At 55.5% G+C, this 24853-nt stretch overlaps 10 protein-coding genes across 10 annotated transcripts; 5 read left to right on the top strand and 5 right to left on the bottom strand.

Moving 5' to 3' along the window:
* Positions 1-46: 46 nt before the first annotated feature.
* B0I36DRAFT_250550 (fungal-specific transcription factor domain-containing protein) lies at positions 47-2518 on the bottom strand (the record flags this gene model as incomplete). The annotated part of the gene is made up of 7 exons (XM_046150550.1): positions 47-916; positions 987-1185; positions 1251-1375; positions 1447-1876; positions 1942-2212; positions 2303-2351; positions 2438-2518. The coding sequence occupies 7 exons, from the start codon at positions 2516-2518 to the stop codon at positions 47-49; spliced, it is 2025 nt and encodes a 674-aa protein (XP_046007889.1).
* A 376-nt stretch (positions 2519-2894) lies between these two features.
* Positions 2895-3905, bottom strand: B0I36DRAFT_273860 (class 2 aldolase adducin domain-containing protein). Its single transcript, XM_046151334.1, has 3 exons — positions 3503-3905; positions 3298-3430; positions 2895-3218 (listed from the first exon to the last, which is right to left on the bottom strand). Exons 1-3 carry the CDS (start codon positions 3831-3833, stop codon positions 2975-2977), a joined length of 708 nt encoding a protein of 235 aa, XP_046007888.1. The 5' UTR covers positions 3834-3905; the 3' UTR covers positions 2895-2974.
* An 845-nt stretch (positions 3906-4750) lies between these two features.
* B0I36DRAFT_250364 (pyridoxal phosphate-dependent transferase) lies at positions 4751-6115 on the top strand (the record flags this gene model as incomplete). The annotated part of the gene is made up of 2 exons (XM_046150537.1): positions 4751-5003; positions 5109-6115. The coding sequence occupies 2 exons, from the start codon at positions 4751-4753 to the stop codon at positions 6113-6115; spliced, it is 1260 nt and encodes a 419-aa protein (XP_046007887.1).
* A 2491-nt stretch (positions 6116-8606) lies between these two features.
* Positions 8607-9149, top strand: B0I36DRAFT_331269 (Isochorismatase-like protein). The gene has a single exon (XM_046154961.1). The coding sequence runs from the start codon at positions 8740-8742 to the stop codon at positions 9079-9081; it is 342 nt and encodes a 113-aa protein (XP_046007886.1). The 5' UTR covers positions 8607-8739; the 3' UTR covers positions 9082-9149.
* Positions 9150-10722: 1573 nt separating this feature from the next.
* B0I36DRAFT_415534 (uncharacterized protein) lies at positions 10723-11433 on the bottom strand (the record flags this gene model as incomplete). The annotated part of the gene is made up of 1 exon (XM_046162041.1): positions 10723-11433. The coding sequence occupies one exon, from the start codon at positions 11431-11433 to the stop codon at positions 10909-10911; it is 525 nt and encodes a 174-aa protein (XP_046007885.1). The 3' UTR covers positions 10723-10908.
* Positions 11434-16275: 4842 nt separating this feature from the next.
* On the top strand, positions 16276-17030 carry B0I36DRAFT_251263 (uncharacterized protein; the record flags this gene model as incomplete). Its single annotated transcript, XM_046150598.1, has 3 exons — positions 16276-16687; positions 16762-16895; positions 16962-17030. The coding sequence occupies 3 exons, from the start codon at positions 16276-16278 to the stop codon at positions 17028-17030; spliced, it is 615 nt and encodes a 204-aa protein (XP_046007884.1).
* A 532-nt stretch (positions 17031-17562) lies between these two features.
* B0I36DRAFT_366286 (amidase signature domain-containing protein) lies at positions 17563-18329 on the top strand (the record flags this gene model as incomplete). The annotated part of the gene is made up of 3 exons (XM_046159271.1): positions 17563-17597; positions 17660-17771; positions 17829-18329. 3 exons carry the CDS (start codon positions 17563-17565, stop codon positions 18327-18329), a joined length of 648 nt encoding a protein of 215 aa, XP_046007883.1.
* Positions 18330-18419: 90 nt separating this feature from the next.
* On the top strand, positions 18420-19309 carry B0I36DRAFT_366285 (amidase signature domain-containing protein; the record flags this gene model as incomplete). Its single annotated transcript, XM_046159270.1, has 3 exons — positions 18420-18488; positions 18630-18923; positions 18959-19309. 3 exons carry the CDS (start codon positions 18420-18422, stop codon positions 19307-19309), a joined length of 714 nt encoding a protein of 237 aa, XP_046007882.1.
* Positions 19310-19626: 317 nt separating this feature from the next.
* Positions 19627-20804, bottom strand: B0I36DRAFT_415526 (Alpha/Beta hydrolase protein; the record flags this gene model as incomplete). Its single annotated transcript, XM_046162040.1, has 2 exons — positions 19919-20804; positions 19627-19886 (listed from the first exon to the last, which is right to left on the bottom strand). Exons 1-2 carry the CDS (start codon positions 20721-20723, stop codon positions 19627-19629), a joined length of 1065 nt encoding a protein of 354 aa, XP_046007881.1. The 5' UTR covers positions 20724-20804.
* Positions 20805-21732: 928 nt separating this feature from the next.
* On the bottom strand, positions 21733-23995 carry B0I36DRAFT_331261 (uncharacterized protein). Its single transcript, XM_046154960.1, has 7 exons — positions 23673-23995; positions 23509-23581; positions 23197-23405; positions 23092-23116; positions 22980-22998; positions 22745-22908; positions 21733-22654 (listed from the first exon to the last, which is right to left on the bottom strand). The coding sequence occupies exons 1-7, from the start codon at positions 23738-23740 to the stop codon at positions 21917-21919; spliced, it is 1296 nt and encodes a 431-aa protein (XP_046007880.1). The 5' UTR covers positions 23741-23995; the 3' UTR covers positions 21733-21916.
* Positions 23996-24853: the final 858 nt, after the last annotated feature.

Genomic DNA, 24853 nt, shown 5'->3' with positions numbered 1-24853 from the left:
GCGGGGAGCGTCAAGCAAAAGCCATATGGGTAGACTTGTGAGACCTCTACTGTCGAACCATTTCTGAAAGCAGATGCTCTGAGGTGAAACACGTGCCCATGCCATTGATCTGGGCCAGATGCTGGGTCATGGCGGGATCTGAGTTGGGCCTAATTATTGGCAGCCGGGGAAGTGGGTGAGGGTTCGACGCCTGCGCCGGGTTTCTCTGCTCGTCTTCCCGCTCAACAAGCATGGACTGTGTTGCTTCCCAAAGTGCCAGGAAGGCGTCGCGGAAAGGCTGCGCGGCGGGCCATCGCTCAGCCATGATGACCAGGGACACGGTGCACGAAGTACCCGTAGAGATGGCGTCGCGGCGGTGGACGTGGCGGCAGCCAGCGTCGACCCAGAGGCAGTAGACGAAGGTCAGGCCGGCGAGGAAGAGAATGTGCAGCGCGCCCCACGTGTTGCCGCTCAGGCCCGGCCCCAGGTAGAGCTCCTTGTACAGGTTGCACAGGATCGTGGCCGACTTGGCGCACTCGAGGTAGACGGCTGTCATCTCGGGCGAGTCCGGGTAGCCGTCGCGCGAGTGCGTGACGAGGGACTGCCGGTGGAAGAGGATGACCGAGTGGTGGTATGTCAACAGGTGCCACTTGTACGACCCGTACGGCACGCCGCTCATCTGGTCGCGGCTCGCGGCCCGAGGACACTCGACAAGCCAGCTGTCCAGCCGCGCCTTGAGCTCGGTGCTGGCGTGACTGTGCGGCGGTGACGGCGTCTGCACGCAGAAGATGCGGGATTTCATGTCGCCCCAGATGCGTCGCAGGCGGAGATTGTGCAAAGCCACTGACATGAGCGTGGGCGGCTCCAAGTGATGGGTACGCGGGTTGGCGAGAAGCTGGTATTCATCAATGTCCTCGTCATCGACGTCCAGTGGGTACTATCGCTGGTCAGCTATAGCTCTATTGTATTCGCAAAGGGTGGTCTGTGCAAGCCTGGCCGGAACAAACCTCTGCGTCAATGTCATCCTCCGCGATGCCGAACGGCCTGCCTGTCGATATCGCAGCGATACGGTCGAGATTGTACGCGACCCAGAAGACTCGACGCTGCAGCTGGTCTTGGAGAATGCCAACATCTGTGCCTATCCGCGTTGAGGCGCGGTGCAGGCCCAAATCTGTGCATTGTCGTAGTGCGATCCCCGATAGGGTCCTGTAAAGGGGGACGTGATTCTACGTGTGAGTGTTATATGCAGGGATGGAGGGCGGACGTCTTACCAAACAGGAGCGCCAGTGGTTGAGCGCATCGAATACATGGCGCACGCCAGGATCGCCTGCACAGACTCGAGGCTCTCATAACCCAGCAAGCGCTCGAGGTACAGCTCTGCTGATGCATACAGGCACTCAATTGTTTGTTCAGACGTCAGCAAGGGCAGTCCTGTGACTGGTGCAGGAGTAAGGAGGCATGCTTTACCTCCGCAGGACACGGACTGAAAGCCGGGTTGATGAGCGCGCCGATGGCATGGACTATGTAGACGAAGAAGTGATGGGCCGGATCAGGCGTGCGGCCCTCGCTGAGAGCCTGCCGGACCTGGGACTCCCAACACCGAAACGTCGGCCGGTGGAGGAAGGGATACATGGGGTGGACATGCTGGAAGTACGCATCGACCAGCAACCCGCCGAATGTGGGCTCCGGGAGTGAGGCCGGCAGTGGTTTGGGCAGCCCTTGCAGCACGCTGTTCCGAGGGCCCGACAGGCTGAGGCCAGGAGCTTGAAGCCGCACTGCCCCCAAGATGGTGCCCAGAAGCTTGCTCAGCGCAAGGCCCGAGGTCTCGCCAAAGTAGAGCATCTGGCCGCTTGCGGCACTCATGCAGAGCGTTGTGATGTCTGACTGTTGAAGGGCCCTTGTCCCCCTTTGTGCTCTGTTCAGTCCGTGGTGGTAGGACCTGGTGTAGGGTGTGGCACTTACGGCTTATTGCTCGGGTCATGGGCGGACAGATGTTCTCTCGAACCGTTCTCCAGCCCATCTTGGTCTGGGGATTGGTCTTGATCATGGTCTTGATTGTTGTTCGCAGTCTCTGACGATTCATCCTGGAGGGTTTGAACATCGATATGGTCGCGAATGAGGTCAGGATGCACCTGGCCTAGAAGCCTCTCAAGCTCAGCTATCCTTGACTCCAAGATGGAGATGTAGTTGAGCGGCAGCTGTCTCTTTGATGAAGGATCCTCGATAGTACAATCTGGCACGTCTCAATAAGCCTTCTCATTCATTACTTCTGGCTGACCTCGGATCGTGCCACAAGGGGATGAATCGATCTGAATTAACTGACCTCGTTTCGCTCGAAGGCAATTGCCGCAAGCCGGCTGCATGCCATCGCACTGGAGAAAAGGCTGTCAGCTCCAGCTACTGCAGACATGAGGTGGGAGGAGCGCAAGACGAGCCTGTCCACGACCTGGAATCCTACCCTTTGCTTCTTCTGCTTGCAGGCGAGGCAGGCTATCCTCGTCCTTTTCAGTGGCCGGGGTGAGGACGATGAGCGATCCATGGTTGTTGTACATCAAGCGACAAGGAGACCGGTCAACCTCGCATGGGCGAAGCAGACGGTGCAGAACTGTGTTCTCGGGCGAGGCAGGGTCGTCACGCTAGTTGAGCGAAGGTGCATCTGCCCGGTCGCGGGGCAGCTTAAGCGATGCCTGGGGACGAGTAGACACTAAGAGATAAGGGGAGGCCGCCAGACCGAGCCCCAGTCTGGGTTCAGCCTGGTGGAGTGCACCTATCTCTAGCGATCAACTAGCGAGCCGCTAGACCACACTACGCCAAGATCCTTGCACTGGGTCACGTTCACGCCGTTCTTCCAAGGTAGGGCTTGCTGAGTTCAAAGGCATGTTCGTTCTATTGCTCCGGACATTGATCTGGGTTCCAGATACGCCATATTCTCAGCTCTTTCCTGGCCCAAGCCACCTAACCGCGGTTGCCTCGAGCTGGACTTGGGGCGTATATCCTATTCCAAAACCTTGCCACCGGATAGCTCTACAGTCAGGTCGAACTCGGGCTGGAACTGCATGTAAGCGCATCCAGGCGTTGCCGTGCACTTGCATGTATACGCAGCCTCCTCGTCCCCGACGTACTTTTTTTGCACGCCGTTTGCCGCCGCTGACTCGGCCAGGATCTGGTTGGCGCAGGCACGTTCCAGTGCGATGAAGTATGCGACGGCCTCGTCGACAGTCGATCCACACGTCAGGAGTCTAGAATGGGGTCACGTACTTCAAATTAGCTCGAATGCTTTCATATGGAGGCTCTTGATACATGTGCTACAGAACTTACCCATGATTTTGAAGAATGAGGTTGAGCTTGTCCTGCCCCAGCGCAGAGGCAAGGCGCAGTCCCTCCTCCTCCGCCAGCACAATACCGCCGAAGCCCTCGTAGACAGCCAAGTTCTCGTAAAACATACACGAGTCTACACGGAACCATGGGTAAGTGGCGATCCAGAAAAGTAGTCGCTTGATTTATGAGGCTGTGTGTTGCTAACCTTGATTTAGCATCTCAATGCCCTTGCCAAATGACGACCACGCTCGACCGGCAGGCGAGTGCATATGGCAGGCGGCGTTAATGTCAGGCCGGGCAAGGTGGATGGATGAGTGGATAATGAAGCCGGCGGCGTTGACCTTGTGCGGCGTCGGCAGCACAGGGCGGCCGTTGTGGTCAACCAGGACGAGGTCGCTGGCCTTCATGAGCGCAAAGTGTTTGGCGTAGGGGTTGATCCAGAACCACTCTGGGTTTACCGGGTCCCGGAGGCTGATGTGGCCGGAGGCGCCATCTGCCCAGCCCAGGCGGGCAAGTGTCCGGAAGGCTGCGGCCATGTGCTGCTTGGCCCATGTCCGCTCCTCCTCCTTGTCTGTGAAGCTGGGAATGTGGTGCAGCCCCTGGGTCTTGCGGATGTTCCAGTTCAGCACGCCGTCGTCTGCTGAACGGAGCTGGACCTCTTGTGCCGGCTGGCTGACCGGAGCCTGTGTTACGGTGATGGATGTTGTCGAGCTCATTTTCACCAACGGCGTAGTAGTTAGGTGCAAAAAACAGGATTTGGTGGGATTTCTTGAGTGATGGGAGGCAGATAGCTGGGAAGGATCTCAGAGGAAGCCTGAGTGCTATCGTGTCTGACTCCAGAAGTGTCGCTATCTCTCGTGCACCGCCTAACACTATTGTATGAGACAGGATTTTGTCTAATGGAGGCAGGTACATGTAGGCATGTGTGCTCTACCCAAGCCACTGCGCCTACAGCCGGGCTCGTTGATCAATCCACTCTCCATTGTTTGTTGCCTCGGATCCAGCCGTTAGGTCATCACATTAGACCATCACCCGGCATGCACACCCTCCCATAATTGAGTTTCGACGATTTCCAATGTGAGCGTTGGCCAAGCTTCGGCCCAGGCCGATCCATGCTTCCTTCCCAGCCCCGCGCAAGCGAGAGCCTGTGGGGTGGGCTCGGGCCAGCCCGGCTAACGACAAGACAAGCTCCAGGGTCATGCCGACATCGGCTTCGGCGCCAGGTGTGTGGTAACGGAGGTTGCATGACGGCCAAGGCAATTCAAGCAAACATATGGTATGTTCGAGGGCGAGAGGCATATTTCAATGGCCTCCGGGACGTTTGTGATACGAAACGTGGAGGAGTAAGGAAATTCTGTTGCCAATTGGACCGCAACCATGACCGCCAATCCAGTTGAGATACATTGCACCAGCAGCCACGGCGCCGTCTTTCACCGGTCTTTGGCCAAGAAATATGGCTACTGGCGGCGACGGCATCTATATCGTGCACTCGGACGGATCAAGGACCCTGGACGGCTGCAGCGGAGCCGCCGTGTCTTGTCTTGGCCATAGCCACCAGAAAGTTATTGATGCAATTGTCCACCAAGCGCAGCAGCTGTCGTTCGCTCACACCTCCGTCTTCACAAGTCAGCCGGCGGAGGACCTGGCCTCGTTGTTGGTGGAAAGCAGTGATGGCGCTTTCAGCAATGTCATGTTCCTGAGCTCCGGTAAGCGATAAGCACCCCCTGCGTTATGGAAAGGTGTGTACATGTTATAGCGGACTGCATGTGGGAAGAAAGCAACGTCGCAGCTGACAACGGGATGCAAATCAGGATCGGAAGCCGTCGAATCAGCTATCAAGCTTGTACGCCAATACCACATCTGCAATGGCGAGCCCGAGCGTGTCAACTTCATCTCACGGAAGTACGGCTACCACGGAAATACGATAGGGGCCCTTTCTGCTGGATATAATCCACCACGGAGACAGCCCTTTGAACCATTATTGTCAGACGCCTTCCACCACGTGTCACCTTGTTTCTTCACCAGAGATGGTCGGGAAGATGAGACTGAGGCACAATACGTGGACCGACTCGTTCAGGAGTACGAAGAAATGTTCCAGAGACTGGGACCCAAGACCGTGGCCGCAGTAATGCTGGAGACGATCTCGGGTGCCACTCTTGGCGCGGTACCCCCCGCCGTGGGCTATCTGGCTCGGCTGAGGGCACTCTGCAACAAGCACGGCGCGTTACTGCTATTCGACGAGGTTATGTGTGGTATGGGCAGAGCCGGCACTCTGCACGCGTGGCAGTCTCTGGGCGGCGTCGCTCCGGATTTGCAGACCATCGGCAAGGGCCTCGGTGGCGGCTACCAGCCCATTTCCGCCATTCTCGTTGCCGCTCGAGTCCACACAAAGATCGCGGCGGCACAAGCACAGCACCCGTTTGTAAGTGGGCACACATACCAGGGCCACGCTATCGGTTGCGCTGCCGCTCTCGCCACGCAGCGTGCCATCATCGACGACAAGCTGCTGAAAAGGGTGGTTGATATGGGCGATCTGCTGGAAGATGAAGTCCGCCGCCAAGTGCCTCATCTCAAGGAGGTCCGAGGTCTCGGCTTGTTCAAGGCGGCCGAGTTCGCGCCCGTGGCTAGTAGGGGGCACATCGCCCCTGATGTCGTGAAAGCCTGCCTAACTAATGGCTTGGCTGTATACCTATGCTCGCCGGCTACCGATGCTGTGTTGTTTGCGCCGCCGTTCATTATTACTCCGGAACAGATTAAGGAGCTTGTGCGCATTTTTGCCATGTCGGTTAAGCAGGTGTTAGAACGAAAGGTAGACTAATCCTCGTAACAAATTATATATAGCTAAAAACTACAACGTAGTCCATAAATAACCCGCTGTGACACGGAAAGCTGTCTATGTCTAGACACGAGATTTGTGTATTGTCGGATTTCATAATTTTTTCAATTGGATAATAAGTCCAGAGAAAGCTCTGGTTCTCAGTACCGTGTTGCTCCCCTTATTTTTCTGTCTGCTGCCTTTGGCTACTTCTCGTTGCAGTGCCTTTGCCACGTCCAAAAAGTGCGCCGGACCTATTTGCGGTCCATGGCGGCTCCCCATCCATCCAGCAGATTACCACGGAAATCCCGACTCAGCCTCCACCACGTGATGGGAGGGTCTGGACCAACACGCTGTGGACCAGAAAACGCCTAATTCCAGTCCGTGCCTTAAGAATTTAATACATAACCTTTCGTGTCCTGTAACGCTTCGGTTATTCCACTTCATCCGAAGCTAGTGCGACTCTCATCTCCGACATCTTTGGATTTTCCCGAGGATATACATAGTCATGGACCTGTCTTCGACAGCAAGCCTCAAGACTCCGGGGACGATCCGTCTAATTAATGGTATGTTGATCTTATTAAAACACTACTCTGCTCATCCTCAAACCAACGACGAATCCCAACGATCCTCTTGTGAGAGGCCAAGCTATGATGTTGTCATTACCTATGTGCAAAGCTTTTGCTGATGATTAATGCTTGTCCCCAAGGTATGGCCCAAGGGCTACAAGGTTTGGAACATAGCCAACATTTTAGTTTGGACTTTTCTTGCGACAGCCTCGTGAGTACCTGACTCGTCAATCTCCAGCAGCTGATTGATGTACGGTCATACGCGAATGTGCCAGAGGGCTAAGTCGTGGATTGTGCGATTATAGCATTTCATGGGCCGCCACAGCCTGGGGCCTTTGGGTCGTTGAGCTGCAAACAAACTACGACCGGCGCGACTATGGACAGGCCATCTTCGTCATGTTCGGTAGCGTCGAAGTCATGTTCCTCTAACCAGTCGCCATCAAGTACGGACGGCGATTGTCGTACTTCATCGGTTCTGTTTCGATCATTGCTGGTTTAGCCTGCGGACTTGCTATGAGCACCGACGCCCTCTACTTCGTCTTTATGGCGCTAATCGGCATCGGCTCAGCGCCATCGTGCTCGACGAATCTCACATCTCTCCTCGACCTCACTTTCCTGCACCAGAAGGGCGGAGTCCTTGGCTTGTATGGAGTAGTCGTGGTGTTTGGGACCTTTCTGCCGCCACTCGCGGCTGGGTACATCATCGACGCCCGGGGCTGGCTTTGGGTGTTCCGGTACCTGCTCATCTTCTTTGGCATGTCGACACTAGACGTGGCTTGAACGATCGAGGAAGCCTCATTTGCCAGGACGGCCGAGCTCGCCGCCAGAGAGGCGGTACCTTCATCGGTTACTGTTCAGCTGGCGGGGACAAAAGCTTTGGAACCACGATCTGCGAGCTGAGATAAGGAGACAATGATGGCTGCACTCTCCGGCCTTGAAGCTGCCAAGAAATGACGCCAGTGCTTCAACGACCCCCAGGGGATAACACTGCTCCGCCGCAATCCTGATGTCCGTGCTGGGTACTGGTGGCTCATCCTCTCCATGGTTCAGGTCGCATCCCTCCCCGCCGCTCTCTGCGCCAGCGTCCAGCTGGCCCTCTCGGTCTTCGTCGTCAGTATCGTCGGCACGACACAGGCGAGTTTGTTCGCTGTGCCGCGTTACAACTATAATACGGCGCAGCTCGGACTCATGTATATCCCACTGCTCATCGACAGCAGTATTGGTGCGTTGCTAGCAGGGCCTGCGACAGACTTGCTGCTCATCCGGCTCGCCCGACGGCGCGATGGCATCCACGGGCCCGAAAGCCGCCTCTGGACCTTCATTCCGGTGCCCCTGCTCGTTGCGGTGGGCTGTCTGCTGTCTGCTGTACGGCGTCGGCGGCAGCGCGCGGGCGCATTGAATCAGTAGCCTTATCCCTTCGTTACCGTTTATAAAGACGTAAGAACTACAGCCCCTGAGGTACGGAGAGCGCAGACAGTGAGACACTGGGGACTGCACTGGGGTTTTTGACACGATACCATATCGTGGCCGAAACGCGTGCATGTGACGACCCAACCAACAGGTCACAAGATCGGGCCAGGGGCAAGGACGGCCATGCATGTAAGACGCTGCGCCAAGGGCATCCTTACCCCTCTTTTATGATTGAGGTCACTTGACGATAAGGCACAAACCTCTTGATAAAGGCAGGTCGGCGCTCCCCTCGCTGTGGTCTTGTAAGAATCATCCAATCTTGAACTTCACTCATCCTGCCCCCGAAAGAGCCTTGACACATCAACACAGAGCAGCCATCCACGAATTCTCGAGATGGTGGAACTTGATTCCGCTCCAGCACTCTTGGTGGTAGACATGCAAAACGGCTTCTGCCATAAACAAGGCAGCTTCGCCAAGCTAGGCATGCAGAGCGACCCAGAAGCAATTATTCCGCACATCAACCAGCTGCGCTCTGCCTTCCGCACCGCCAACCTCCCAGTCATCTTCTTAAAGACAGTGTATAATGCCGACTACTCTGACAGACGCGGCCGCGGCCGCGGAGATCGTCTGGAACTTCTCCAAGGCCTGATGCGCGGGACTTGGGATGCCGATATCCTCGACGAACTCAAACCTGAGCCCGAAGAAACAGTCATCGACAAGACGAGAAACTCTGGTTTCTTTCGAACTTCGCTGGAAGATATCCTGAAGAAGTGCGGAGTCAATCATTTGATCTTGACAGGGGTAGGGACGGATGTATGTGTCGAGACGACGGCAAGAGATGCCTACCAGATGGATTTCGCCGTTACTACCGTCAGTAATGCAACAGGCACATGCAATGAGCAAGACCATTTAGCTGCTCTACACGCTCTTCGGATGTTTGGCGGCACGGCGTCAACGGCAGAAGTGATTGAAGCTTTGCAAAAGTCCTAGACCATACATAGAGACAAGAACCGGGGCAGAGAGGCTCTTAAGTTCAAATTCAAGAACTCGATATGTGGCGTCCCAGTATTTCCCTAGGTGTGCCCTTATTGGAACAGCTGAAAAGGCGATGGCGTCTTCCACGCAAGCCACATTCCAAGCCGCGCCGTCGTGTGTGTGCCGCACTTCGATAGAGAATGGTATCGACTGCGTCCAGATATGGCCGCATATTTACCCCGGTCGCTTCAGTTACGTGTAAGGGGCCGGAAGTCCCAACCAAATTTCCGAGCTAGCTACATAGACCTACCGCGTCCGCACGAGTTTAGAGCAAGTAGTCTATTACACGTTAGTAAGTACTAAAATTCACTAAGCGCATAGGTCGTATCCACTAATTATTCTACTAGTAAAATACCACTCGGAGGCAGAGCGCCGGAAACACGCCGGCCAAAAGGACAACGATATACCTACGATAAATACTACGCCTCCCCTCTTATAGCAGATAGACAGGGCTCATATTTTCACAATAAGTCTCACAAGGAGGTACTAGAGCGTTTCCAAGATATAACAATTTGCCGCAAGCCTTCCTTATTACTAGCGCTTCCTTTAGAGAGCCTTACTAAGTGTCACGATCCTGCCTCCGGGGTCAACCGTCTGGCAGGGCGCTGGGGTTGCTGTTCCGCAAGATAGGTAAAGCCTGTGCAATAACAACTAACACTCTGCTGTCGTTCTCTCTCTGGGTTGTCGTTCGTGTCTCTTGGAAGAGATACCAGTCTCGGCAATTGAGTGACTAGTTCAAGTGTGGGTGAAACTGATACTTAGATTGATCGCTGAAGTACAAAGGTAGTGACTGTGTATCTAGGAGATCCTTCTGACTCTATATATCCCTTTGTCCTTCATCGTGCCTGTCGTCCTGCGACACCGTTGGGTCGCATGCCGACAGTTTGTTGTCGCAAGACCGACGGATGATGGTCGCCGTGCGACCGTTCATCGTCGGCTGCTGACGTAAGGTGGGTGCTTACATAATGTGTTCCCCGCCAGCCTTCGCTGGTCCGCCCTTGTCCCTGGCCTGATCCTGCGGCCTTGTTTGTGCTGGGCTTGTTTGTTACCTCAGCCCCAAACAGTTCCCCTGTTGGTCGGGTCGTCACACTAAGTTGGAAGACCCGGAGCCGATAAAAAAGCTACTAGCCGAGCTACAAGAGCTGCAGCTTAGAGATATCAGCGATCCTAAAACGAAAAAGCGAATAAATAAGCTATATCAGGAGACACGCAGACTTAAGCGTAAAGTAACGAGGTTAATACAGGAACAGCAATCATTGGCATCGCAGGGAACAACGCCAAAACCCTGAGCGAGTCATTTGTGCGGGGAAATGTAGCTAAACTTGAGTCATGCCGGAATGGGCCGGCGGCCACTTCGGGATCCCGGGGTAAAAAGAAACTCGCTGCTGGGAGCTGGGCAGTCGCTAGCATAAGTTGGTGAGCATAGCCGTGCCGTCAGAGTTCGGCTTGGCACAAGAGTATGCTCCGCCGCGACCAGCCGGACTTGGAAGCAAGATTGATCAATGGGGCCAACGAGGACTTCTGAACCAAGAGAGAAGAATATTGTAATCCTGCCGTGGCTGCTAGGAGCTCAAATGTTGCCGACACACAACGCGTGCGGGTAGCTGTGGCCGATGAAACCAAGCTTAAAGGAGTCGTGCTGCTGGCTTTCGGGTTGGGATGCCTGCGCCGGCCTCGCGGGTCGTGTGCCGCGAAGGTTTAGTGCCATAAGGCACTTACGAGGAATTAGCACGTTGTCTCAGGGGAAGCCGTTAGCGCCCAAGAACAGGGCCCTGGAGTACATTACACCAGAGAATGTTCACGGGCCCGACCGCCACGGCTGAGAGAGTACGAGAAGACCTGCACGGATGTGCTGATCTGGTTGCGGTTTATAAGATGATCTACTCTCTGCGGCTGAGGATTAAAAGGGGCTCGGAAGGCTCTCCTGAGATAGTGGTCGACGAGATCTAGCGCGGCACAGTTTGGTGACACGGCGGGAGGCAGGGTTTTCGAGGGCGTTTGTCTTTTGGGTGGTCTTGTGTGGTTTTGTGTGTCGTTTGTGGCTGAAGCTTCAGCGGGTGAGGATGCAGGGGCAGGGGCAGCGGCCGGGTCAGGGGCTGGCAGGCACGACCCGGGAGCCAGGTCCTCGTCCACGACCAGGCTGGGGAAGTGGGGCGCACCATCCATGGCAGGCGCACTTGAGCAGTCGCGCACGCGCACCCTAGCGGACGTCGCTCGAGTTGTCCTAGTCGCCCACCACGCACGCCCACCACGCACGCCCACCACGCCCGCAGCTAGCGCCAACAGCCCCCTTGCCCCAGCATCCATGGCTCGTCAAGCTCGTCGAGCTCGAAGCCTCGGCCCCTCCATAGCACGCCACTCAACGGCGCGGAACCCGCAGCTGTGACAGCTTCGACCCGGCTTCGACCCAACTTCCCCAGGATAGCCTGCCAGCATCAGGTACGCTAGCGTACCTTAAGGTATTAGGTATACCAGGGTGCTCGCTTCTGAGTGGCCCTTTTGTCATATTCAGTGACCAGCTCGACGTCTTCAGACCCAGAGTTCGGCCCCCTCCATCACTCGCCGCCAAGACAGCTCCACGACTAATCACCTTGGTCCACGACTAATCACCTTGGTCCTTGAGGCACTCACGAAACCTGTCCAATATATCTGCAGAGCCACCAAGCCACAAAGGCGGCACAGGCAGACCCTGCAGAACGCTCTGGCCGAAGGCGCGTACATCGACTATTCCGTCAGGTAGACCCTGCACTGGTCCCGCAACACACTTCTTGTCTGCACACCTCGAAATACGCCATGCTGGAGGATATCTGGATACCTATAGGTAGGTGTTTACTACATTTGGGTAATACTGGTGGGCGTCGGGGAGCTGTTGCACCACGGCTGTTGCCCCACCTTTTATACTTTCACACTTTCACACTTTCACACCTCCACAGATACCGCTGGAATCCGGGGAAGCTTCCTAGCTCGCTCCGCTGTAATTTCCCAACCTTGCCATGAAAGTCAATATTGCCAGGAGCATGGTACCACCTCAGCTTATGATACAACATAACCTCAACCCCTCCTCGATTTAAAAGAGCGCACTACAACACTTCCATACTCGAAGATATCATGTAACAAAACACATTATCGAATCAGCCAAAGACATCTATCTTACAACTTTGCAGATCGCTACTATGGTCAATTTAGCTGGGCACGTTTTTACTTCGGGCGTTATCTTTCTCGTTCTGACTGGCTTCTTCATGGCCATGCGGATTTGGGCCCGATTTTTCATCATTCGCTCCATTGGTATTGACGATGGTATGTCCTATGCCTTCTTGTGGTGCACCTTTACTAATACTGATATTCGCATTTATAACCCTTAGCTTTGATCCTGTTCAGCTGGGTATGCTCTATACTTTACGTATCCCGACCGCGTCTTTGAGCGAGCGGCAGTAGACAGATCACTAACTCTCGCCGACTTTCAAAGATATGCTCGATAGCTATGATCGCAGTTGTGATGGAAGGTACGCAGCACCAACATCCTGTCTGCAGATAACGATTTCCGTACTTGGAGGTATACCGATCTGTCACTAATTACGCCGGCATATAGCCGCCCGCCATGGTCTTGGGTATCCCATAGAAGAAGTCGCCTATCCCGACCTTGTGTTATTTCTGAAGGTAGGCACACAGACCTCCGTTCAGCTTAGATGGAAGACTCAACGGGAGAGTAGCTTCAAACCGCGTCCTCAGCCCTTTACACTGCTGGTATCTGCGCAGCCAAAGCAAGCTTTGCCGTGCTGTATTTACGATTGCTTCCAAACCCGAAGTACAGGTGAGTTCTGGTCCCCTACTCCCTTAATTGCCGCAGCGAACGCTGACTAACTGGGCAACTCCAGAATCCTCAACTACACGTTATGTGCCTTTTTGGCCTGTCAAGCCATAGAAGAGATAATGGTGGTCACGTTCGCCTGTAGCCCGGTCGAGAAATCCTGGGATCCGCTCATGGAAGGCACCTGCCTTAACTTGTGGGTGCTTTGGTGGACTGATGTAAGTGTCTGATAACCCAAGCAGCTCATATATAATACGGTGGCATTTCTGGAGTTAATAGTCTTGTTTGACTAGTTTGTGTTTAACCTGTTCACGGATCTTTCGCTTTTCATCCAGCCAATTCCAGCCATGTGGAAGCTGCAGATGCCAGTAGCAAAGAGGATCGGTCTCATTGCCATGATGTCACTCGGTCTGCTGTAAGCCAAACTGATAAAACTTTGACCCATCGCGCGCACAAAATGCTGACCATCTACCTTGCATAGTGTGACATCGATCTCGGTTATCCGCATTCATGCGATCACGAGCATTGATTGGAAGAACATTACATGTAAGCATGATACCAGAAATGATTGCAAGGCTCGTACACGATTGACTTTTTGCTGACCTGGGACCGTCCGAGATAGATCTGCTCGCCGAACCACTGATCTGGTGTGAAGCCGAATTATGTGCTCTGATAATTTGCTCCTGCATACCGCCACTTCGACAAGTCGCCAGGAAGATCCCGGGACTCAACATGGCCCTGGGGCTTTCCACGGGGGACAGCTCGAATCGATACCATGGCAACTCAAGACAACAGGGAGCTTCCTATCGCCTGCAGAGCCGCGGAAGCATTGCCTATACTAATAAGGGCACGGCCTCGAAGAATGCCAATCGCATCCACTCGCGGGCATACGGCACGTCGAGCCATGTCGAAGCGCTTCGGCACGCGGTAGGACAGAACGAGTCGCAGGACGAGATCTTCCCGCACAAGTCGACTAAGGATGGCGACGTGATTATGGTGACTCGCGAGGTCCTTCGCCAAGAGTTACATGCGGACGTAGATGGGTCGAGGTCCAACTCGGACGGTATATCAAACCATTTTGAGGGCGCTGAAGTAGATAGCCTGCATAGCTTTGTCAAGCTATCACCAGCCTCTCATCCTTAACGAGCTTTCTCCCACTGTCGGGAGTTTGGGTCCAAATATATATCCAGTACTCCTAAGTATTTTCTTCTCCCTCGCCTTCGCTCTTAGTAAAAACGGCAAGGCCGCTAAGGAGAATGCCAATATCGTAATCCATAGGTGGCTCTTTTAAGCTTTGCCGAGGTAGCCTTATTGTCACGATCCTGCCTCCGGGGTCAACCGTTTGGCAGGGCGCTGGGGTTGCTGTTCTGCAAGATAGGTAAAGCCTGTGCAATAACAACTAACACTCTGCTGTCGTTCTCTCTCTGGGTTGTCGTTCGTGTCTCTTGGAAGAGATACCAGTCTCGGCAATTGAGTAACTAGTTCAAGTATGTGGTGAAACTGATACTTAGATTGATCGCTGAAGTACAAAGGTAGTGACTGTGTATCTAGAAGATCCTCCGCATCTATATATCCTTTGTCCTTCATCGTGGTCATGACCCTGATCCCGATGGTCGTGGCCAGGTCACGAATCTGGTCCTGATGGTTATGTATATATTGATGACCATCCTCCTTAGCGTGGTGTCGGTCATGCATATCTGCATGACCGGTACGTACCTTCCTTATCGTCCTTTATCGTGCTTACATAAGAAGTCTGTGACGGCACTGCCACATGATCCGCCCTTGTCCTTGGCCTGACCCTGCGACCTAGTTGTTTGGACTCTTCCATGCCCAAACAAACGTCCCCTGTTGGTTGGCCGTTACAACTTGGTACCCTCCCAGAGTACCAAGTTTTTTTATAAGGAGGGTACCAAGTTTTCAAAAACCGTTATGGTACCCTCGATTTCTTATATGAGACTACTATCTGAAATTTCTAGAGCCTATTCTAGAGGTAGTACCGGAGGTATTCTGAAAATCTGGGTCTTTTATATATAAGTTATTCTTATTCGTTATCTAGCCGTTTTTAGAAAGCGAGATAATCCAGTTCGGCGGTAAAGGGCTTTCGGACGTCCAGGAGTTGAGGTGGACCTTACCTACGAAGATGATATACGGCGGGATCGAATTACCGGACGCCCCGATACCCTGGATTACTGTAACCCATTCTTAATTGCCTCATTGTACGGCTCTTAGCTTACCAGGTCGATCGGAGGTCGTAACGATAGTCTAGGCGGAGATCTTACCTATCGTAAAGCCCGTCTTATCGAAGTTATAGATATCGTCGTTATATATCCCGTATTTCGCGATTATATTCCGTACGAGGGAAAACCACGCGCGATACGCGTCCAGATCTTCGCAGAGGACTCTCTCATAGTTAATTCTTCGATTGAAATACGTACGGAGCTCTAGTCGTCGTCGTACGAAGTTTGTAGCCCAGTTCGTTCCGACACATAGCGCGTCGCGTTCGCGGAGAAGTCGATCCGCTATTTCTCGAACACTACTTAACCGCGGTGGAAACGACCGCGAATCTAGATCGATTATATATCGTACAATACTGTCCTCTTCGTACGAGGTCAGTTTCTGGCAGGGTGGTCCGATATCTTGTTGCGCAGGTCGGCCGTGTCGTCGTCGTTGGAGGGTCGAGAAGGATATATTATAGATCTGTGCAGCCTTTCGTACGCTTAATTCCGGGTTTAATTGAAGCGCATTAAGCGCTAGAATAAGATTACTTTCAACTGAATGCTGTACCATAATTACTGGTGGAGAAAAGAGGGGAAGAAGAAGGCCTGTAGGAAAGTAGCGGGGGACTGATTCATCCACTCGTGTGATTCACCCACTTGTGGATTACGTTAAATGAATGCGTAATCTGACGAGTCTGGGTGGTTTTAATGCCTGGTAATGAGTTGCAACACAATTCGACACAATGACTCTCCCCAGATTCGTCGTCCCTGCTCATATTGTACTTTGCTACTCCCTGGAGATTGTTCATGTGCTGAGAAGAGAACTTCACAAAACCCTTCACAACGAGCGTGTTCCGCAGCTTGGTGTGGGCTGCGACAAAGATATCTGTGCAAGATCACCTTGATGCTAGGAAAACCGGGTCGAGATCGAAAGTTAGATTATGCCGCCAACAAGATTCATATAGGCACTGGTTATCCGACCTCGCCCGTCCTTGACTTGCTCCATTTAACCTGGCAGCGGGGAAGCCCGTCGCCTGTCCCGCCTGAGTCCGAGACGAGGTGGGAAGGACGCTGAACCTGTCGGCCGCCCCGACGCGCGCCCAATTACGCCGCACCACTGACCTGATGAACTGTGCGATAACGGACCTGCTCGTCTCGAACGCGGGGATCCGGCGCGACCCGGGCATCCCGTGCGACGTGCTGACGGCGCCGCTCGAGGAGCTGCAGCGATCGATGTGGTCGCACGCCGAGACGGACTGGCGGGACACGTTTGCCGTCAACACCACGGCGCACTACTTCCTGGCGGTGGCGTTGATGCCGCTGCTCGCAGCAGCGGCGGCCGCGCAGGAGCGGGGAGGACAAGGGGATGGGCGCGGGGCGGTTGTGGTCACGAGCTCGTGTGCGAGCATGCGCAATGTCACGAATGTCGACTTGTCAAGCTATGCGGCCAGAAAGGCCGCCACGGACCATCTGGTCAAGTTGCTGGCTGCTAAGTTTGGGCGGTGGTATATCCGCGTGAATGGGATCAATCCTGGCTGTGAGTTTCCCGTCCTAGGCTGTTGGCAAGAAACTCCTGGTGTCCAGTGTGTACTGACGACGAGCCCGGTCCAGTCGTCCCGAGTAACATGAACCCCGTCGGCGCGGAGGGTAACATGTTTAGCAACTTGTTTGGCCAGGTGCCGGCCAGGAGGGCGGGCAACGAGGACATTGCCGGTGCGGTGCTATACTTGGCGAGTAGAGCTGGGGTAAGTCCATCCCTGATTTCCAGTAGCTGTCCACTCTTGTCGGGTCTTGCTGACACGGGGCTACAGTCGTATGTAAATGGCATATCGCTTGTTGTGGATGGAGGACGGATTCTGGTTGCAAACGGGCAGCAATAGGGATGACCTAGCATTGCAGAAGTTATTTTGAAATAACGATAGAGCGAGTTGAATTTCCATTGAGATTATAGACAGTTGTATTTTTACAGGATCCAGACTGGTGTAGAATACTCAAGGTGTGGACGGGATTTATATTTGTCCATTATCGCCTGCTTCGCGTATTGAGTCCCGGGGCCCTCGCTCTTCGTATTACAGATGCTTCAAGCGTGTATACTGTAGAGCCGACTAGCTGGCCAGCGATGCAAATCACCCAACTTCGTTATGTAAGGGACTTAGCATCCTGCTCACTCGCGTAACTGGGCATGGCTGCCAATGGAGCTCCTAGTATTCAGGCGCAAGCAGGTTCTCCGAGGATAAGGCGGGCCGAAATCGGCGCTACCGCGTGCCGTGGCGGAAGTGCCGAATAGGCTCCTTACCCTAGCCGATAGCTCATCTTAGGAAACATTCATCGGTCACTCGACATACTGTTGAAGCGCTCCTACATGGATACTGGCCGAGCCTCCAATACTATGTAATTGGGCAGTTAGCAAACATGTCGATAGTCGCCCTTTCTGACGACACCTCGCAGTGAGTCGTCTACACGCCCAATATACCTACGCCACCGTTGACTGACAGTCGTGCGACGCCAGGTCGCATATCGAAATCGAGGACCTGCACCGCCTGGCGGCAAGCCTCAACTTCAAGATCACCAGCGATAAAGATGCCGATGTATACCTGCTTATGCTCCGCTCCTTCGAGTCGGTGATATAGCATGTGGACAAGGCTCCCGAGTACATCAATCCGTCCCTCGCGCCATAGGATGTCCTCGGTGGGCAGCCCCGTGAATACTATAAACCCGAGCCTAACGATAACCCTATGAACGTATGGAGCTACTGCTGTAACCTCGCTGCGGCACGGCCCATAAGCGACGTCCTTAAAGGCCGTAGCGTTATGATTAAGGACAGCATTTCTGTCGGCGGACTGCTGACCACGCTCGGTACGCACCTAGAGATTCTGAGTAAGGATGAGAAGCTGCCCTTGTCGCCCATCGACGTAACCGTAGTGTCGCGGCTCCTGACAGCAGGCGCGGTGATCAAGAGCACCTCGACGTGTGAGAACTTCTATGCGTCGCCGTTGTTATGGACGTCAGCCTCTAGGCCGGTGTACCACCCTCTACTCCACGGGCATACCGCGGGCGGGAGCAGCAGCGGCTCCTGCGCTCTCGTCGCTGCTAACGCTCTCGTCGTCGCGGGCCGGGACAGCAACGACAGCTATACGAGCTTCGGCCCGACGGTCGAGCTCGCCATCGGCACCGACTAGGCCGGCTCGGTACGTAACCCGGCCTGCTATACGGGGCTATATGGTCTCAAGCCTGCCTTCGGCCTGGTCCCCTACACTGGCGCGGCATCTATGTCGCCGATGATCGACCACATTGGCCCGATTGCGTCTTCGCTCGAAGACGTTGCTATGCTGCTCAAGGTTATGGCGGGCTAGGACGGGCTTAACCCCAGGATAACGCCCGAGTCGCCGACCGAGGAACACGTACCGGACTATCCTACCTTGTTAGCTTTATACCGAGCGTTACTATCCAAACGTTCTAACAACACCTAAGGCACAGAGCCAGTGCTGAAAGTCGGCCTGCTTACCGAAGCTTTCTCCGTCTCTGGCCTGTCCCCGGACGTCGCTAAGCTTATTAAACAAACCACCTACGAAGCATTCACCGCCGCGGGCGCGAGCGTCACGATAACCTCGGTGCCAATGCACGCCGAAGCTCCTGTGATATGGACCCCCGCGACACGTCCATCCATGTCGCAATGGCTCTCCCAGGGCCGGCCGTCCGGATATCTATCGTACCTGGCACCGCACATCGCGCCCCAGTGGCCGCCGGACCAGCAGATGTACGAGCTGCTCAACGTATCGAACCCAGCCCTAGTTAACATCCACCTAAGCGGCGCGCTGGCCGCTGCCGACTCTCGGGGGGCATGAGTGCCGCCGCTACCGCCTACCCCGCGGGGCTCGAGGCCAAGGCGCACCGAGAAGTCTTTGAGCTCCGCGCCGCATATGACAGGGCGCTGGACGAGGTCGACGTGCTGGTCCTGCCGTGCACGCCGACGGTGAGCATGCCGCATCCTGACCTGCGCGAGAACGGGACGGGGATTCTGGAGAAGCTGGCGCCGGCGGTCGGGCTAACGAGTAATACGTGTCCGTTCAATAATATCACGGAACATCCGGCGATGAGCGTGCCGTGTGGGACGCTGCCGGTTGTCGTTGAGGCAGACGGGGAGAGGAAGGAGGTGTAGATGCCGGTTGGGATGCAGATCGTGGGGAGGCGCTGGGACGATGTTGGGGTGTTGAAGGCTGCGGCGCTATTTGAGACTGGGAGGAGGACGAAAGCTTGAACGCAGCGGGGTGATCTAAGATGGTTATTTGCAAATACTATCTGTAAAACGATATCAAATATCGTCGCTCTATCGTTGTAAGAATGTGCTAAAGCCTAGCCGTGTTGCTCTTTGTACGGGTGCCCATCCTGATGCCACGTCGTTGTAGATGACTACTAGACGGATAGTAACCAAACATCGTAGTGCGGACCGCCCATGTGAATATTATATATTATATACTAGCTCTCTTCGACAAACTTTGCGATCTTGCCATCCATCCATGCCTTGGCTTCGGGGTCCATACCACCGCCGGCAACGTGGCCCCAGACCGACGGGATCACCTCGAGCCCCGCATTCTTGAGCATCGCCGCCTCGCGCTCGCTCGCCTCCCAGCGGAAGTACTGGTCCGTCCTGCACGGCATGAGCAATATCGGCGTCTCGATCCGCCCCAGCACATCCTCCAGCGGCAGCCTCGCCTTCGCCGACCTAACATCACCACCTTCCCCTCAAAGCACACACCCACATCGCCACCCTGCCACGCCCTCAACATCGCCAACAGGTCATCCGGGAAGCTCCCCTTATACCTGGGCCCCGTGGCATCCTCATCATACGCGGCGAGCGACTCGTACCTCAGCTCGCGCCACTTCTCCAGGTCGTACCACTCCGCGCTCGTCAGCCACGCCGAGTACGCCTTGGCGAAAGCGCGCACGCCCCTCGGGCATTCGAGTCGCCCCCTCGCCAGGCCCGCCGGCGCGACCTGCTTCCTCCCTGCAAAGTCGATGGCGTTCTCGAGCGCCGCGGCCGGGCCCTCGAGGAACTGCCGGTTATGTCCACTCGTGCGGGCGGACGAGCAGATGACCACGGCGCGCTGGACTAGGGACGGGTGCGTCGCGGCCCAGTAGTACGTGCACTGCCCGGCCAACGAGAAGCCGAGAACCACGTCGATGGGCGTGGTGATGCCGAGGTGTTGCGTGAGGAGGGCGTGCTGGGCGGCCACGCTGTCGCGGTAGTCGATTTTGGCTGGGAAGGGGGAGGCATTGTCGTTGTTGTCGTTGTTGTTATTGTCGGTGGTGGGTGAGGAGGAGGTGGTGGTGTTTGACGGGCTCGAGGACTCGCCGTTGCCAAACTGTGCGGCGACGATGATGCGGTGGTCGCGCAGGGCGCCAGTGCAGAAGTTGAGCGTCGTATGGAAGGTGCCCTTGAAGCAGGTCGGGATCAGGGCGAGCTTGGACGCGGACGAGTTGATGTAGAGATACGCGATCCTGGCGACGGGCAGGGCCGTGCCGTCCTGGAACCGGAAGTTGGGGATGCTATAGTAGCGGACTTGCGAAGCCATCGTGTCTGTCGAGGCAGGCCTCGTTTGTTGGTGCTCGCGTGTCGACGACGAGATCGGTACGAGCGATTCTGCGTGTCAATCGGAGCGCTCAGGCTTGATCGAGGGGTCTGGCTTATCAACCTCGCAGAGCTCGAACAGACGAATTGCTCGTGCCTCTAGCCTGTCAACGCGTCACCGTGTAACCGTGTCACGGGCACCACCACAGTCGTACAGTCTGCCCCATGCTAAGTCGAACCCACAGCCGCCTCGATGACGCAGTCATTGGACCCCAGATGGAGAGCGGACCGCCCGACAGCTAATCGTGAGGTGCGGGGGTCTCTGCGTTGCGCATGGCCCGACGTCGCCCTGCCCGTCTTAATCAGCTTGACTCGCCGATAACGTTCCAGACAGGGGCGGCTTACCCGCTCCCAACGGGTACAGCGAATCATATCGTGGAGCCTGGCTGAACGGGGAAAGCCATTAGGTAAAGCGTGTCGTAGCACCCGACAGGGCTGAGACGGGAACCAAGACAGTCAAATATCAGGGTCGTTAATGATAGTGCAGTCAGAAAGTGGCTTCTACTTGCAGGCGGTGCATCTCTTGAGACCAAGATAAGCCTTACATTCTTCCCGGCTTTGTGAAACAACTCGTATTGTTGCCTTCACTCTACAAGTTCTGGACCTTGCTTGGGATTTGTTTTTACTCATCGAAATTCTTCCAAAGAATTGCTACTGTTATCACGAACAACTACAATGTCCCCCAACGGCGAACCCTTCATCTTCAACGCCTCCGCCCCGGAGCCACCCATACGGTACGCCCATGCTCGCTTGGCACCCACGACCCAGCACTGCACAATCTACGTCTCGGGCATCGCCTACCGGATCCGAGGATGCTGGTGGAGATCAAGGCCGTGCCTATGGTGGAGATGTAGAGGGGGTCCTTGATGGGAAGCGGGCACCGCTGTGTTTTTGTAGCGGGACCTAAGGAGAATTTCAAGCGTCGAGTATAAGTTTACTGGGCCTTCAGGATAGCAGCAGACGTATAAGCTACAAAGCGATAATTTATATAATACCTGTGAGGTGACATAGTGGTCCCGTGTGGTGACGATATGTGCCTATTCTGCAATTGTCTACTAGAAAAAAAGTGTCCTTTCATGCTGCATTAATATCCCTGCCAAAACGCCGACTCAAGCCTTAGGAGCCATCGCTCTGGACTTATACGCTATGATACACCCGCGTTACGACGCCCATGTCCCCCACCCCGGCCGTTGTGGGCTCGTTGAGGCTTTCAAGCGACGAGATGCTAGCGGCGTACGGAACGCCGTACTGCCCCGCCCCGTTCCTCTTCTGCTGCGGCGTCGTGCCCGGACCAGCATCCCCTTCGCCAAGAGCCGCATTCCCGCCCCGGCTTGTACCCCTGCCGTGCTTCAGCCCGGGCGGCGTGCGATGTGCCTCCACCACCGCCTCGCTCACGACGACCTGGATGTCCTTCTGCTGGTAGATCTCGAGCGGCATGCGCTGCAGTCCGCCGGCGGCACTACCACTAGCAGTGCTGTTGACCTGCTCCAAGCTGGCGGCGGGGCTGATGTCGTCCAGCTCGTGCACGGTGGACGACTTCTTCTTCAGCGTCCGCTCGTCCTCGTAGTGGTCCCTGCCGCCCTGGCTGCTGAGGTTGCCGTACGCGGAGCGGAACCGGCTCCCACCCGCGGCGCCGCGGTTCGTCCCGCTAGGCCCACCGCCGCTGATGCCCGTCCCGCCCGTGCGTGGAGCGCTGGACTTGCCGTAGATGCCGTTGAAGGAGCCGATGCGGAAGAGCCGCTGGAGCAGAGTCCACGTCATGGGAAGATTAGCCGCGATGATGGCTGTCGAAACTTCCCGGATGTACCAGTAGATCCAGTCACCGCCGTACGGCTGGCCGAGAGAGTAGTATTTGCTAAGCGCGGCTGCGAGGATCTGCAAAGGGGGGCGGGCGGGGATGGTGATTAGTGTCCATTGTGCCAAGGGAAGTTAGAGAATTGGGCGCGGGGGGCACCGTCTGCTTACCGTAAATGCTCCCAGCGCAAAGACGCCGCAGAGCACGAGTTTCCGCTTCAAGGCCAGCTGGGACTGCACGAACAGCGGTATCGGGAAGATGATGATCATGATGTCCGAGGAGATGTTGAACACGGCGTTGGTAATCATGTGATTGGTCTCGGCGGCGCAGTTCACTGTCAAGTATACGCACGTGTTAGAAGAGCCTCTGATAAAGGGGTGCCTTGGGGTTGATAGTAGGACGCACGGTCGTCTGGAGGCACCTGCTAGTAGTTGTGGAACGGGCGGCACTAGGTAGAGAAGAAGAGGATCTGTATGATAATGAAGGTGGCGATGCAGTAGATGGCTAGGGCCTTGACCATCCAGTTTTGCTTGAGGCTGATTCTGCAGCGCGCAAGAAGAGCACGTCAGCTTCACAAATCTCTGGACAATGCTCTGCAAGGGACTCATGTGAGTGCACATACGTGAGTCTGCTGTATATGAGCAGGAAGCAACCCTTGATCGACCAGATGGTGAACATCTGTGCCTCCTCGACAACGAGGACCAGCTTCGAGCCGTAGACACGCAGCTCAATGTCGGCGGGGGGAAGAACGATGCCGTCGGCCGGGTTGATGAGGTTTGTCGGTGTGTAGGTCAGAATGTGGATTACGATGAGCATGCCCGTGAAACAGAACTGCGTTGGATTCACACATGGTCAGTCTCTATTTTGGATCGCAACATAGCGTTGTTCTGCGATGAATAACGTATCATCGTCAGGAAAGACAGGGCGTCCGTACCATGGCGAAGACCATTAGGTAGTCGTCCGACAGCATGCGCTTGAAGGAGCCGTACAACATCCGCCGCGATACTCTGAGACAGGTGCCGCGCGCCTGATTAGCAAGAAGCTCTGGCCGTTAAATAAGCCGTGCGGCTCTCCCGGATCTGTGCGTTGTCGACTCACATCCTCGCCACGACCGCGATGATGGTCAGGGCGTACCACGCCCACATCTCCGTAAGGAACGCCGACATGTTGATGGTGACGGCTGCAGCCGTAGGTCTCGCGAGGCGTTGGAAGGAGAGAGGGAAAACTTAGACGAGGAAAAACCTTCGGCGCACTTGCGTAATTATCGAGATCTTCGTAAAAGTCAAACCGAGAAATAATCCATAGGGACGCAGATCGCTGCCAGGAGGGGGATGGCTGCTCTCAAGTACCGTCAGCGGGCCACGTAGACTAGCACCAACAGCCAGGCACCGGCAGATGAACCGAGCACACGGACAATGGGGGGCTCGTCGTCAACTTGTGGGGCCTCCATAAATGATCTGCTCGAGAGACGGCCACCGGCCCTCAGCAGACCCTCCTCTAGGCCCACCCGGTGTGGAGGCTGGAAGCACGTACATACAGGATGGGGCCTGAACGGCTCACTGGACTGGGCTCGATAACGGGGGTTTTTGACGCCAACCACGTGTTCCTGCCAACACATGTGAAGCATTGGAAGCCCCCGAGCCCGGTAGCTGCCAAAGGCGGCGCTCAGGGGTATCAGATGGTTCCATGTGCTGCATGGAGAAAGTTTCTTTCCCCTTAGTTCGCTAGGCAGGCGGGAGCGACAGCACGAATGCGGGCTGGGCTGCAGAAGAGTGCCGGGTCTAATTAGGGCCAACATTGGTGGGCCGCTTAGCCCGGCCAGCCCGGCGTACGCTGTTTTCCCCCAGTGTGGCTGCTGATTGGGCTAGAGATGCTCTGGCGACGGGGGCCTCTGTAAGAGTCTTATCTTGTGTAAGGGTCTTATCTTGCTCGGGGATCTCCAGGGGTTCGACGCACCATCCCTTCCGAGGAGGCTTTGAGTTTGGGGTTGTGTTCATCGGGTCCAGGCCTCTCTGCTGGCCCTGCAAGGTTGCCGAAACCCTGGCTTCACGTGGCAGCCTCTCATCAGCCCCGGAAATCCCGGCCAGCTGGAAGCAGAATCCAGATCCGAGCAGGCAAAACATCCGTACCGGATCACATCGCCCGCACTGGGCGTGGCTCATGCGGGGCTCGCGCTAGGCTGACAAGAGTCACCCTTCCGGCAATAGCAGCATACTCGTAACACACCCTGATCCAACACCCTGCAAGGACAAACTGTATGCCGTACAGCGTGATACACA

The sequence above is a fragment of the Microdochium trichocladiopsis genome (assembly GCF_020744255.1).
Source record: "Microdochium trichocladiopsis strain MPI-CAGE-CH-0230 chromosome Unknown B0I36scaffold_9, whole genome shotgun sequence".
Lineage (NCBI taxonomy): Eukaryota > Fungi > Ascomycota > Sordariomycetes > Xylariales > Microdochiaceae > Microdochium > Microdochium trichocladiopsis.
Note: the sequence above shows the minus strand (reverse complement) of the source record. Positions and strands in the feature narration are given on the sequence as shown.